At 39.9% G+C, this 14,987-nt stretch overlaps 1 protein-coding gene across 2 annotated transcripts in view; it reads left to right on the top strand.

Annotated features, from left to right (window-relative positions):
• The window catches only part of MID1 (midline 1), a 101,138-nt gene that overhangs the window by 82,365 nt on the left and 3,786 nt on the right, over positions 1–14,987 (top strand). For both annotated transcript variants that reach the window (XM_059818626.1, XM_059818617.1), the window contains exons 6-7: positions 4,645–4,788; positions 13,967–14,128. In XM_059818626.1, the coding sequence (XP_059674609.1) occupies positions 4,645–4,788; positions 13,967–14,128 (306 nt within the window). The remainder of the gene's footprint in view (positions 1–4,644; positions 4,789–13,966; positions 14,129–14,987) is intronic.

Raw genomic sequence — 14,987 nt, 5'->3', positions numbered from 1 at the left:
CATGAAAACTACTTCATTCTGGAAACGCTTCACAACCTGTCTTTCCTCCTAACTCTTTCAGTATTAAAAGATCAAAACCCACCTCCAGCTAGCTCAGTCTCATGCTTTGGGTGTGATCTCTTTTCATTCTGTTGTTTTTGAACAGTTCTGGTCTACCCGAACACTATGTCTACATGGTGGTATGACTGAGCTCTTGATGCCAGCTTATGCATGACATGTTACTAACCCATCAAATTTGTATCCACATCTGATGTAACTGTGCCTTTCAAGTTCCCACATGTTGGTTCAATCCAGTGTCATGATACACCATGGAGCCCAGTAATGAACAGTTGAGAGAGGTTCAGAGCAGCTTCCTCAACTCCCTCATGTTCATATCAACAACATAAATATTTCTTGCATGATTAAGTCAAGGAGATGGCTTAGATCTTTGTTTCTATCTCAGTATCAAAATCACTAAGGAACCTTTACAAAATCAATCACCCTGTGCCAGCAGGGATGTGGAGACTGAGGAAACTAAAGGAACCGTATCCTGCACTGCATCAAAAGAAGCATGGCCAGCATGTCGAGTGAAGTGATTCTGCCCCTCTGCTCTGCTCTGGTGAGACCCCACCTGGAGTACTGCATCCAGCTCTGGGGTCCCCAGTGCAGGAAAGACATGAACCTGTCGGAGGGCCCAGAGGAGGGCCACAAAAATGATCACAGGGCTGGAACACCTCTCCTCTGAAGAAAGGCTGAGAGAGTTGAGTTTGTTCAGGCTAGAGAAGAGAAGGCTCTGGGGAGACATTACTGCGGCCTTTCAATATATAAGGCAGCTTGTAAGAAAGATGTGGACAGACTTTTTAGTAGGGCCTGTAGTGGCAGGACAAGGGGTAATGGTTTTAAACTAAAAGCGGGTAGATTTAGACTGGATATAAGGAAGACATTTTTTACGATGAGGGTGGTGAAACACTGGAACAGGTTGCCCAGAGAGGTGGTAGATGCCCCATCCCTAGAAACATTCAAGGTCAGGTTGGACGGGGCTCTGAGCAACCTGATCTAGTTAAAGATGTCCCTGTTCTTTGCAGGGGGGGTGGACTAGATGACCTTTAAAGGTCCCTTCCAACCCAAACTATTCTAATATTCTATGATTCTATTGTAAATTGAAATGGTTTTAGTCAATCTCTGTGACCTTGTGCTGAGAGGATTTAGAAATAGTCTCAGTCGTCACCCAGGAGCCACTACATTCATGCTGGGATTCACCAATGAGAGGTGGCAGTTTCCCTCAACTGCCTCTCAGGTGTATGGACCGTATGGGTGCTTTCAGTCTGCTTCAGAGCAAAAGCCACGCAGATGACATTGAACGGGAGGTGGATTAGACTAACCTGGCTGAAAGGGAGTAGGTATGCTCTCAAGGTCAGTTACTTCTGGGAGCATATTTAAGAAACTGCTTTTCTAATACTAGTTATTGCCTTTCAGGCATTTCAGATGTGGTTCCTGACTATTTAATTGTGCCTGCTCAGTCTTGAGTTGAAGTCACACAAATGAATTAAAACAGCCTTCAGCACGATTTTCACTCTTCGCAGAGAGTGTTGTTGATTCATGAACGCAGATGGATGAAAGTCAATGTGACTGAAGCAGTTACCACTCCCAGATGTTTGTCCTGGTCCTCTATGGAGATTGCCACCCCATGACCAAGGAGAGCTACAGATGTTAGGAAGCAATTCCTTAAACCACTGCAGCTTTCATTGTGCCTTGCTAAGTCTGCTGGCACTGATTCCAGGTTCCTTCACTGCTCAAGGCTGTAAATTCGGGGTTTTCAAGAGCTGCTTTAAATTTTTTTTAGCTCTCCCTGACATTGGGCAGCAGTTTGTAAACAGGAGGCTGCTAATAGCTCAGGGTATTAACAGCATTAGCTGTCAAACTTCAATCTTGTTACTGTTGCGAGTCAGCACACCGGCCTCACCCTGAAATGGACTGGAAGGGCTCGTGGGCAATCAGTGCTTCTCCACCGGGAAACTGGAGCAAAGGGTGGATATGAGGCTTTATGTCTTCCACTGCTGTGCTGGAAGCGTGCTGGGCTTCCTCTTCCTGAGCAGTGGTGGAGCACACCCAAGTCAAGACCACGTGGGGGAAGGTTCTGGTGCAGTCTTGAGATTGCTCTGGAGTCTCTGTAGAACTTTCCCTGTGGCAGTAATAGTAAATGTGATCAGCAAATCTCACACTATTGAATATAATAGTGAAGATAACTGATTAAGGTCAATCTCTTTGATTGCATTATGGACTTACACTCTCCAAAGGAGAATGTGCTGTGGAGTGATGAGTTTGGCAATCAGACTTCCACATTATTTTGAAAGTCGTAACAAACCATATGCATGTAGACTTTCCTGTCTGTCTGCAGGAGAAGGAGGTATATTTTGTTTTCTTCTGAGTGGTTTACAAAACAAGTGTTGCTGAAGAGCTGCATTTCATGCAGTATAGTCTCAGGTGGGTGTGGGTTAATCACAAGAGCAAGGGAAAAGGTGTCCTGCTTAGGTCTTTTTTCTGTTGTTCTCATTACATGAAGGCCTGTAAATCTCGAGCCGTAAGGCCAGCTAGGTGTGCATAGGAAGAAAGAACTTAGGCTGTCATTTTCAAAGGAGTTGAAGACACTTAGGTGCTGTTGAATTGCAGTTTACAGTTCACTAAACCATCAGTAACTGTTGCTTTCCATTAAATTAATATTTATTACCTGTGTTGTAGTAATAACAGGTACATTTCTCAAGTAAAAGGTTTTGCTCTGTTGTTAGGTGCAGAAGACTGAAGAAGACTTTAGTTGAATAGTAGCAAAATAGATCCACTTGTATATTTGTAATGAGTATTTTTTCAAGGGTTTTTTTTTTGCCTTTGAAGGAAAGGCAAAATATGAAAATGAAGCCTCAGCTAGAAAAAAGAATAGCTCCTGTAGATTGTTCTGCTGGATACATTTTTGAAACATAGCTGATAGGATCAATGCAGTACTGCATAGCTTGCACAACCGTTAGCTGGCCTCAGTACACAACCTCTGAACTGCAGCACTAATCTTTCCAGCAGATTGTGGGGGTTTCTCTCCTCCTTTTGTTTATATTCCCCTCCTGGATGACTGTTCTTATTTTAGTTCATTTATCTCTCTATTAATACCCATCTGTCCCAAGGGTTCCTCTGCTAAGGAAATAAAAAGACATTGGTAAGCTTCCGTGCTACAATATTTAGAGCATCACAAATCACAGTCATATCATGAAACACATTTGAACATTTCCTTATGCCCCTTCATTGAAAGAGGCTGCCTGGAAATGTGTCTGCACTTTAATCCTTGGGAACATACATCAGTAAACCAGGGACATGAACTATAAAAATTCTTAATGGAAAGTAAAATAGATGTGTCATAAAAATAAGATGTTGCAAAAGTAGAAGTGGAATTCCTTCAGAGGGACTTTTTTTGAGGCCATTATTTGTGGCTAACAGAAGTTAAAGAGCTGACAGCAAAAATACCGTTCAGAGTTGCCTTCCTTTTCCTTCAATACAGGCTTATTGTGGTTGTTTCAGCTTGAACGCCCTCCTTCCTCACTCTGTGACAGCTGGGAGGAACACTATTAAGATTTTTTTTTTTTTTTTGCATGATGATGGCATGTAGGGAAGATGATTAGGAATGAAGCTCCCACTGAGACAAGCATGCAGGAAGGCCCAACAGTCTTTCAAAGAAAGACTCATTTGTTTCTTATTTAGGTGTTTGGCTTTGTAAAGAAAGTAAACAAGGAAAATGTAGACCTAAGAAGTTTGCTTCAAGTTTCACTTCTTTAAATAGGTCTTTAAAACAAACCTGTGTGTAAATGTGGGAGAAGAATGTATAGCTTTCCACACAGAGATCTTGTTTGTTGATATAAAAAAAGAAGAAACAGAGGGACAACTTTTTATTACTGTGTTTGGATTGTTTTCTAGAATTATTTAGTTAGCAATGACATCGAAGATTAGGTTGTAATAGTCATACAGTCATGATGTTATGATAAGAACTCTTTATGTAAGGCTGGAAAAAGGTGAGTTGTATAGCCAACAGAAATTATATGCATCTATATTAGAAAGGATAGCTAGGAAAGAAATAGAAATTAACTTGGAGAGAGGAGAAGATTGAGCATGAAAGCATGAGTGTTTGGAGGCTTCCCCGAAACTATATTTTTTTAAATACCACTTATGTCAATCTCTGGTAAGATAGGCTAGGCAAACACTGCTTTCAAGTCAACAGTGAAGAGTGTTGACTCTCCCTCTTATATATGCACCAATGAAACTTTGATAATTTTGGTGCGATGGTCAGAAACAACCCTAGAAAAAGTAACATGTCAATTGTACCCACTTAATCACAGTTTAATATGACCACCAACAAATGACTTGTGCTAGGGCATCTGAAACTAAAGCTACTTAAATACAAAATATTTTCAAAATCTGGAGTTCCTAGGTGGTTATATTGATAGCAAGAATACCTTTGCAACAATTTATTGATAATCAAAGTTACTACCAGAATTAACAAAAAGTTGTTGAAAAGTCAGTTGGATGTATAGCTACAAACTTATACGTCAGATGCATCCCCTAACCTCAGGTGAGAAGGGAAATATTTTACTGATTGTGTCAGTAAGCCTCCTCTATTGCATCTCACAGCTCCCAACCCACCCACCATTCGAGAAGAGCTCTGTACAGCTTCTTATGATACCATCACTGTCCACTGGACGTCAGATGATGAGTTCAGTGTGGTCTCTTATGAGCTGCAGTACACCATCTTCACCGGACAAGCTAATGTTGTTAGTAAGTATAAACCTTCTCTTTTCTAGTTCTGTTTCCTTATGGTTTCTCTGTAAACAAAGTGTCTTTAAAAATAAAGGTAAGAAAAAATATGTTCTAGGAAGATCTAAAGCCAAAATTTTAAATCCAAACCAATAATGATTTCAAATTTTTTAAAATTCAGAATTAATTAAATTAAAATTTCTTGTGTCTTTTCTGGGAGTACCATGTAGTAGGATCTTTCGAAGACTAACACTAGCACATATTCCCAAAGGCACAAGTATTGTCCATGTCAACAGGACTTGTCCATTGCATCCTAGGTCCCTTGTTGCAAATGTAGCAGGGACAAAGACCTCAGTTTCATTGTTTGGGCTAGTCAGGCAGTTGAGAGCCTGTGTTGAACTTGTCATTAAAACTGCAGCACCGTTGTTATTTAGATATCCTTCACAACTGGACCTTTGTCAGAAATACAGATTAAGTCCTCCCCTCTGATTTTTACTATCTTCAAGGCTACAAAGCATAGGTCTCAGTTAGTATACTGAAGGCTAAGGCAGCAGACGTCAGTGGAACAACAATTAATATGGTAACTTTGTTTGACTTACAATGACATTAACAATCATTGCTTTATATTTTGTATTCTAGCACGTTTTTTATTAAATACACTCTCTGTTTTGAATCTGTGACTTTCCTTAATGAACAAACTTACTGATTATTCCTTGGATTGTTTTGTGGTTAAATAACTCTTCCTCCGAGAAAACAATATTGTCTAATCTTTGGCCAGGAAGTCAACACTTCTGGGTTCAGTGCATAGTGATCATTGACTATGAATTTGGAGAAGTCATTTAACTTCTTCCTGTTCCCCGTACGTTTAAAGGGAATACCACTAGCTGACACGTACTTGCTTTATGAAACAAGGATTCTGAAATGGACCAAACTGGTAAAAAGGTGGAGTTTGTTCAGTCAATATGTTTTTAAATTGGGAACTCATTGCCACAGAGGGTTGTTGTGGTTTTGAGTTCAAGAGATGACTGGACAGATCATGCAAGAAAAATCCACTGAGAACAAGGAAGTGCAGAGACTTCTTCCTGGCTCAGGAAGTCCCAGTGCTGTAAGCTCTTGAGGCCTGGGAGAATGTGGTGAGAAATGATCGCTGTGTGCTTGCCCTGTTCCTTAACACCCTCCTACACTCACTCTTTTGCCCACCATCAGATATCCCAGCCACACACTGAGCTAGATAGGGTTAGCTCTCACCCAGTGCAGAAGTGGTTTTCTTATAAAATCTCTTGAGATCCTTTGATGAAAGTATCTGTGGCCATGTTTACATGCTTCATGTCAGCGTAAAAATGGTATGGTCTATACCAAGTTTCAGTACTGAGCCAAGCTCTTGCACTGACTCCTCTGTTGTTGTGTGCACCTCATTTTCTCCATCGCTAAACTGGAGTCAGTTTTCCAAGCCGTCTGAAAGGGTATCAGTATTCATGTGCTGGCATTTTAACACCATTTTTAAGTAGCATACTGTGAATATATTGTGGTATTCAGGATTGGCTGAAAAATAAGGTGGACTATTGAAAATTTGACGAGTGTTTTGCCAAAAGCTCCACAGCCTGATTTTGGACAACACCATATAAAATTTAAGACTGCTGGAAAGACCAAGTAAACTTCAACACATGCTCCTACATCTGAGCAAGACAGATAACAAAAAGTTCTAATAGCAATTTGGAACAAATTGGAGCAAGGTAGATAAGGAAGGAAAAGCTTCCCTGATTAATCACTACTAAGCAGAGAGGAATTAATGATAACACAGTGCGTATTGGTTGTTTTCTAACCCATTTTTATTTATGGCTTTATGCTAGAAGACTTTATGCAAGCCAGTTATTGGCACTACATGTGAACACAGCAGAAGAAAGGTGTGCCATTTCCACACCTTTGTGATGTGGTGTTTTACTCTTTGCTTACTAGTGAAAATAACAAGGTATTTCATTTTTAGGCTCTATTGTACGTTTCCCATGTGGAGGTAAAAGCTTTGATCTGCAAAACATGTATCAATTAGTCTACTTTCAGAGATGCAATGTAATAATTTTTGGGTATAGCATGAAGTGCTCACTGTGCAGTCTGAACTTTCATTTTATCACTTTGCAAAAATGGTATCATTAAAAGTTTGAAGAAAAAACAGATTAACACTGTAAGAGACTTCATTTACAAAATGCTCTGAAGACCTTAAATGACATTAGAAAGAAATGAAAGAACTGGCCCCTTTTTTTTTTTTTTTTTGAACGCAGCTAGCTCTTACACAAATGTTTCAAAGCTTTTTTTAATCTCATTATTTGATGTAGACTTGAACACCTCCAATGGAGATGCTCCTCCCAAATCTAACTGTTACAGATCTGCCCAGGTTTCTAACACACGGGACTCTCCCAGTTCATTCCAGCTTCCACTGGTACTCTAGATTTGCCCACTGACACCATGATTTTACCCTGAACACTGCTGGGATGTTTCTTCACTTTGTTGGATTACATTCTTTGTCCTACAGAAGGGTCTAATATCCCAACTTTTATAAATTACTTTCCAAGATTGTCCCTATAATATCAGAGTGTATTTAGTAGTGTGGTTGAACACAGAGAGCTATTTTTACTGTAAGTGGCATTAGCAGGCTCTGCACTGCAGCCTTCATGTTATGATGAAATGAAGCTAGGTGATTTATTCTTTTTTTAAATCCTTTTTTAATGGAATAGATTTTGGATTAGCACAAATTTCTTTCTATTTATGGCATTTGCATGCCGTTGCACATGATTTTTTTTTAATATCTCTGTCATACCCCAAAAAGTTTCCATCGATATTCTGTGTTGCCTGTAGCAGATAAGGTAAACAGGTTCATAGATTGTCTTCAGTTCTGTGTTTTTGTAGCTATGAATTAGTCACGAGGGAGTAGCTAGAGTACTGCATTATACCAACAAGATTTTTTCCCCTGAGACAATAGGAATCACTTTGCATACATACCTACCTACAGTCCTAATGGAAGCTGTTACTTTGGAATCTGTTTCTTAAAACCACATGGCCAGCCTGACTGCACTTTCCACTCCTCAGTACATTTCCCCCACCAGAGGCATATATCATTCAGAGATTGCTAAGAATTCAGAAACAAAAACAAGCAATGCTATGTTTTTCTAGTGTATTTTCTATCCAACACAATCAACTACATTCTTTTTTATTAACTGAAAAATTGGAGAGTTAACATTTGATGGAAAAGGTCCAAATAGAGTATTTCATTTTGAATCCTATTTCATACAGGAAAGATTATTTCCAAATGTGCCCAAACTGCTTGGCTATCAAATGCTTGGCAGCTCTGTTCGGTGCATAACAGCAACACAAAACTTTAAATTAAGCAGGCTTTTACTAAAGCAGTTGTTCTGAGTTACACCATTCACATTTGCATTTCTGAGAGGCAGCTAATCACCTGCAATCTGAATATTGCAAAGGCTTTTAAAATTACTTTGTCACTAGCTAGCTAAGATGCATTACGATTTCATTATCCCATTTCAATGAATTTTCAAGTATTTATTGAGTATGCATTTTTTTAACATCATGGAATTGCTTTAGTGTGCTTCAGGAAGGTTAAAATTTAAACACCCAGCTTTTTACTAGCCACAATACAAGATGTCTTCATGAAAAACACATCTCTCTCTTCAAGACAAAAAGAAGTAAATAATTCTCTCTTTCCTGGTAAATGGAATTTGGTTAGTTAGTTTCATCATTAGCTAAATACTAAAATTGACTGTATTAAGGATACAGTGTACTGTTAGCACCTTCCCAGTGTTACGTGTTTACTCTTCCTATAAGTTAGGATAAATTTTTTTTGAAGGATCTAAGTCAATTAGGAGCCCAAGCTTCCATGAAAAACAGTGAGTTTAAGAGTCACCATTTAATTTTTTGATATTTTAGCTTTTGTTTGTTTCTGGAAGTTTTAATTTATTAAAAACAAATTCCTTACAATCTTCAGATTGCTAATGAGGATTTTAGTGAGTATGTTTTAATGGCACAAAAGCACGTTTGGGATAAAACCAAATGTCTCTTGACGAGTATAAAAAGAGTGTATTTCTTAAAAAAATGTGATGTATTTTGCAGAAATCCTGAATATATTATTTTCTTTCACGTGGGAATGTAGAGTGGGGGTGGAGAGCTGTTACCTTCACCTCCTGTATTTGTTCTACCAACTTGACTTGGTAATAATTTATTGAAATAAAGCATTTTAAAATAATTAAAATACTCAAGAGATTAAATAACCTTCCCGTGACTTTTGTGCTCCTCTTCCAGTTTTCAAGAAAATATATTTTACTAAAATCTACCAGTGTAAATTTTAGGAGGATTTACACCTTGGGATTTTTCCCATCTGTTTTTTAAAGTGCATCAATAGCCAACACCAGGGAAACAGCTTTACAAATTATTACCTCCAGACTCTGAGAAACTTGTTTTGAAAACACACATCCTGTATGGACATCACTGTGCTCACTGCACCATTCCAGGATGTAATTTAAATTCTCTACATTTTTGTAGGCTACAGTTTTAAAATACATTGTTTTACCACCTGCATAACCCTGTAAAAAGCCCTGGGTTTTTGAAACAAGAAACCTGAATGTAGCCTGGATTAGGAGTGGGTACAATAGGAGACCCTTAGCTCCCGCTGCTGCACCAGTGAGCAGAAGATGCGGGCTTTTCCACTTAACCTGCTGCCACTGGCAGGGAGCTGAGGGGGCAAACACTACCCCCAGATGCCCATGTTACCAGGCTGCTTGATTGTTTCCCTGAACTTTCTTAATCATCTTCTTTTGTATTCAGAGAAGAAAGGCTGTCCTGACAGGGCGTAACTGGAGACAAATTCTTTTGATGCAGTGACAAAATACTTTTTCATACCTAAAAGCTTAACTTGGCTGCCACTAGTTACTATTCTCTGTCTGGAAGGATTTTGGACTTGTAGTTTGACACCATAAAAACGTCATTCCTAAGTTTTTTGAATCAAAGTTCAGTTTAAAGCCTGTTATCAAATACCTCATAGTCAGGAAGCAGATGGACACATCACTGAGCCCCTTGGTGCATAGGCAAGAGCTGCGCTTGTTGGAACAGCAAGTTTTGTCGAACAAAGTAACTGAGTCAGTCATTGCACATTCCACATTTATTGTACACTGGCAGTCTGGGGTGCCTAATACTGGAAGGACAAAGAAAAGAAACCCAGGGTGCCTTGTGTCGTCAAAGAGGATAGAGCCTTCCCCTAGAACATGAGTCAGGTTAAACGGAGGATTCGCAACTCTCTCTATTGACTTTGCAGAGAGTTTAGGGTGGGTAAGGTCCTAATTTAGGAACTCTGCTCTTTGTTCAAGGTCAGGTGGGATGAATTGTTACCTGCCTGTGAGCATTTTGCCATTAACCCCCGCTGCAGAAGCCAAGACGTAGCAATACCTAAAATTATTGTAGCTCTGCCTTCTGTACACAGAAATCTAAATTAAGCATTAATTATATTATTTAATACTATCATAATTTACCCTGTGTGAGTATTTTCAGACTAGTACCTTTACAGTCCTTCATATATTAGATCCAAGTTTTATACTCTGTTAAGGAGCCCTCAGCCTCTGGAGGGTAACGTAAAAAGTGTACTGCAAGCCTAAAAAGCGTGCCTTTTAGAGAGTTGTAATGACTGATACAAATCTAGTTTTGAGATAAATTAGTGAAAATCAGGGCACTTCTGTGTCTGCATAAGGGTTTGTTTATATATTGCCTAGGTATACCATAGACCTTTGCTTTTGAAGTGTGGTTGTGGAGGAAGAAGACACATCCAGGACTCCTGTCTGGATTCATCCCACTTACTGTCATATGTTATTTGATACCCCACCAGAGGCATCTGAGTTAGAATAGAATCATAGAATAATAGAATCGTTTAGGTTGTAAAATACCTTTAAGATCATCAAGGTCAACTGTTAACCTAACACTGCTAAGTTCACCACTAAACCATGTCCATAAGCACTTCTTTTAAAAACCCCCAGGGATGGTGACTCAACCACCTCCCTGAGCAGCCGTTTCCAATACCTGACAACCCTTTCAGTGAAGAAAGTTTTCCTAATATCCAATCTAAACCTGCCTTGGTGCAACTTGAGGCTGTTTCCTCTTGTCCTATCATTTGTCACTTGGGAGAAGAGACCAACACCCACCTCTCTGCAACCTCCTTTCAGGTAGTTGCAGAGAGCGAGAAGGTCTCCCCTGAGCCTTCTCTTCTCCAGACTGACCAACCCCAGTTCCCTCAGCCGCTCCTCATAAGACTTGTGCTCCAGACCCCTCACCAGCTTCGTCGCCCTTCTCTGGACACGCTCCAGCACATCAATGTCTTTCTTGTAGTGAAGGGCCCAAAACTGAACACAGGATTCGAGGTGCGGCCTCACCAGAGCCGAGTACAGGGGCACGATCACCTCCCTGCTCCTGCTGGCCACACTGTTTCTGATACAGGCCAGGATGCCATTGGCCTTCTTGGCCACCTGGGCACACTGCTGGCTCATATTCAGCCGGCTGTTGATCAACACCCCCAGGTCCTTTTCTGCAGGGCAGCTTTCCAGCCACTTGTCCCCAAGCCTGTAGCATTGCCTGGGGTTGTTGTGACCCAAGTGTGGGACTTGGCACTTGGTCAAGTAGCTAGGATTCCTTGGTCAGGGATTCCTTGGTCATCCTGGACTCCTCTCAGTCCTGTGCTTCATTTTGTTTTATTTTAGCTTAAGACTTATTTTGCAGTAGCACCTATGAGCCAGGTAAGTGATGGTCTCAGTGCAAAATCAATGTGGTAGTTCAGCTACAGAACAATTGTGCCTTTACTCTAACACCTGTGGCAAATTTTTACTGGGAAAAGATGAGGATTCCTCTGAGCAGTGAGTGAAATACTTTATGCCAGGAAACTCCTGCTTTTATTTCCTTTCTTCCTCTTAGGAAACCCATTCACATCCAGCCTAAAAAAATAAATATGATTCAGTAGGCAGGGTTCAGTGAAACAAGATGTGGACTGATGTTGCTATAAGCAGTTTACTACAGGTGCTAGGCACAACTGGGCTTTTCATGGGGTATAACACTGGGTTCTTTTTTTTCAGGAGGTAGAGAGATGATTGCTGTATATGATCTAGTTTTTCAATAGTCTTGAGAAAAACAGTGCTGCAAGGTTGCTTTTCTTTGCTGCTTCTGTCCACATTTAGCAAACTGTTTGAATCCCTTGTAGCTGATATTTAGGGAGGCTACATGCGGTCAAGATCTCACTGGTTGGAGCATAAGGAGCATACTAGAATTCTTTTTTCCCACTTTACACCAGGAAGCTGCAACAAAGGAATGTTCTCATTCTGGTAAATCATGGTCCAAAGGCCATAACCCACGTGTGAGTTCAGCCACAGGCTTAGACTGCCAGACTTCAAATCAGGGTGGCGGCAGCATTCATCTCACCTCGTTTCAGATACCTTAAGTTTGAGATCTCACCTATGTTAGTCACCTAGGATTCCTCTGTGTCCAAGAAAAGAGAGGCACTTGTGGTAGGATGTTCATACCTAGAGAAGTGTTAGAAACTACCCACTGATTTCTGCTTCTCCTCAGAGTCCAGAAAAATATGTTAGGCATTGCAGCTCTTCATTAGATGACGAGGTGATATGAGTCCCACCTGAAACTGTGCCTTAGTTACCCCTTTGCGTAGCAGGATGAATAGCTGCCTGCCTCTCAAGGATGCCATGTCATATGAGAGAACTTTGAGACAAAAGCTACATAATTCTTAGATTGAAATTTGGGGTATGAGTTCTGTTTCTAATGATCTTTTGTTATGAAAAGCACATTCCAAATTAGGAAGGAATCTCCCAGTATGGTTATGAATTGTCTATGAGTCTGTAAACCTGTATCACAGGTCTTTTTCTTCCAAGATTTTGTCCAGTAACCTTTTAATTTTTACTTTACATAAAGGTTTTGTACTGCCTAATATGCAGAGCTGAAATTACTACTGACTTCTAGAAGATTCTCTTCACTAGTACTTACTGGTTTGCTGGTAAAACATGAGTTAAAAGCTGAAAGCTGTTTTTAATAACACAGTAGCTTTCATAACATGTTCTATGCCCAGTAAAGGCAGAGACCAAGAAGTCTCTCAGACTCCTAATCCAGTCAAGCATTTTTCTTTAAGTTTTCCAGCCTTACATATGCACATGCATGCATACACTTCCATCTGCATATATCTTTTTCTAGCTGTATAGCTATATAAAACATTGTGAATATATATACACTTCATGAATGTTAAATGTGTTATTTATGTAAACATTTATAATAAGAGAGCTATCAGACTGGGGATCCATTAGACCAGGAGCTGTTCAAAAGGTACAGTAAGTAATGTGGGTGATTGACTGCCACTGCAGTTATATCACAGTAGGAAAAATTTATGTAGATTAATAAGTTTATCTTAATGGAGTATTTTCCTGTTTTGCAGATGATATTGCTCCTTCCTTACTTTACTTGCTTCCTACATATTGTACTTCTGTGGTAGGCATCAAACGTACCCAAAAAAGTTTGTAACTGGAAAATTATCCAGGTCTTCCCCAGCTGACATCTAACCATGAAGACATAAATCAAAAAGTTGCATCCATTAAATTTACTGGCTTAGATTACGTCCTGGCAAAGTCTAGAGTGTAAGAGCCAAATCTTGCTCTGGAGCCCACACTCTACCCTGTTTGGCTTCCCATTATTTGCTTCAGGTCCTGAAGAATGCATACCTGGGGACTGTCAGCAAAGATGCCTCCTGAGCCCTCCTAGCATTACTGTTTATGTTAGTTTTCTGAGGCTTAAACTGAGTTCATTAATCCAAACAGCAGATTGATGTGATCTGCATAAACCTCTAGTTCTTAAGCAATAAAGAATTCCTTCTGCTGGGATATGAAAAATCTCAGACTGCTTGTGCCTTCACTGAGTCATTTCTTAAATGTCGATTTTTTATGGTTGACTTCACATAGCAAGAACTTAAAAGGTACCTTGGCTGAGGGCTGATGAAATGAGTTAATGGCATTAAGTAGCAACTCAGTAAATGTAACAGCACTTCAAAAGGTACAGAAGCAAAATTGGTATCCCTTGTTGGGTGCTTGGGAGTGCTCTAAATGTTCCTCTGTTACAAAGTGTTTGGTATGTTACGACTGATGTGCCCTGTTTGAAATTGCAGGTTTATGCAACTCAGCCGACAGCTGGATGATTGTTCCCAATATTAAACAAAACCACTACACGGTGCACGGGTTACAGAGTGGCACTAAGTACATCTTCATTGTTAAGGCCATTAATCAGGCGGGCAGCAGAAGCAGTGAGCCTGGCAAGCTCAAGACAAACAGTGAGTAACGTGAGATCCAGCACGCACGCATTCTTCTCCTTTCTTGCCTTCCTTATTAGATTTGATCTTTGGAAGATACAAGAGTACAGAACAATTTAACATGTTTAAAGTGTTTCCCACAATGAAAGGCACTTATTTAACTCTCTTCAAGATTGCCAGAGTCTTCAGTAATACATAAATTACTTTTTTTTTCGAGAGAGATGCATCTGTAGTTTGGTCACTGGCAATATCATTTAAGAAAAGAGCCATTACATGTAAAATGATTCAAAATACTCTTTTGTGGTTTTGTTTTAATGTCCTCTCTATTCTTTTTTCCTCTACAAAGCAAAAACTTTTCTTATGTTTGCAATAAAACATTCTATTTTGGTATAGTGTCCATAAGACAATTGCTAGTTTAATTTTATCCTCCAAAATGATATCTTTCTTAGAATGCTGGAAAACTTCTTAGCTCCATCCCCCTCCATTTTTTATGGAGTTCAACAAGGTGGTAGAGTAGTCAGAGATCCCACTTCAAAAAAACAATGGTTACACAAATTATTAGCAGATGTAGTATAGCAATTTTAAGACTGGTTTTCAGTCTTCTTCTTCTTGAGTCCCAGCCAATCCCTCAGTCTTGTAGTCATCACGGGCAGCTCTGAGCACTGGAAGGGGAACACTGGGATTTGTGCACCCTCTGAAACCTGCTTATTGTAGGGGAGAGTGCTCGAAGAGGGGAGATACTGAATGTTGCAAGAAGGAAGCTGCAGGGAATGGCGTGTACACATTTCTCATTTTCCCCTTTCTGCTATTAACCTGGTTTGCATTTCTGTGTAAAAGCTGCTCATACAAACCCCACATCTGCTACCAAGACTCTGCTTAC

The sequence above is a fragment of the Gavia stellata genome, chromosome 1, assembly GCF_030936135.1.
Source record: "Gavia stellata isolate bGavSte3 chromosome 1, bGavSte3.hap2, whole genome shotgun sequence".
In the NCBI taxonomy this organism is placed as follows: domain Eukaryota; kingdom Metazoa; phylum Chordata; class Aves; order Gaviiformes; family Gaviidae; genus Gavia; species Gavia stellata.
Note: the sequence above shows the minus strand (reverse complement) of the source record. Positions and strands in the feature narration are given on the sequence as shown.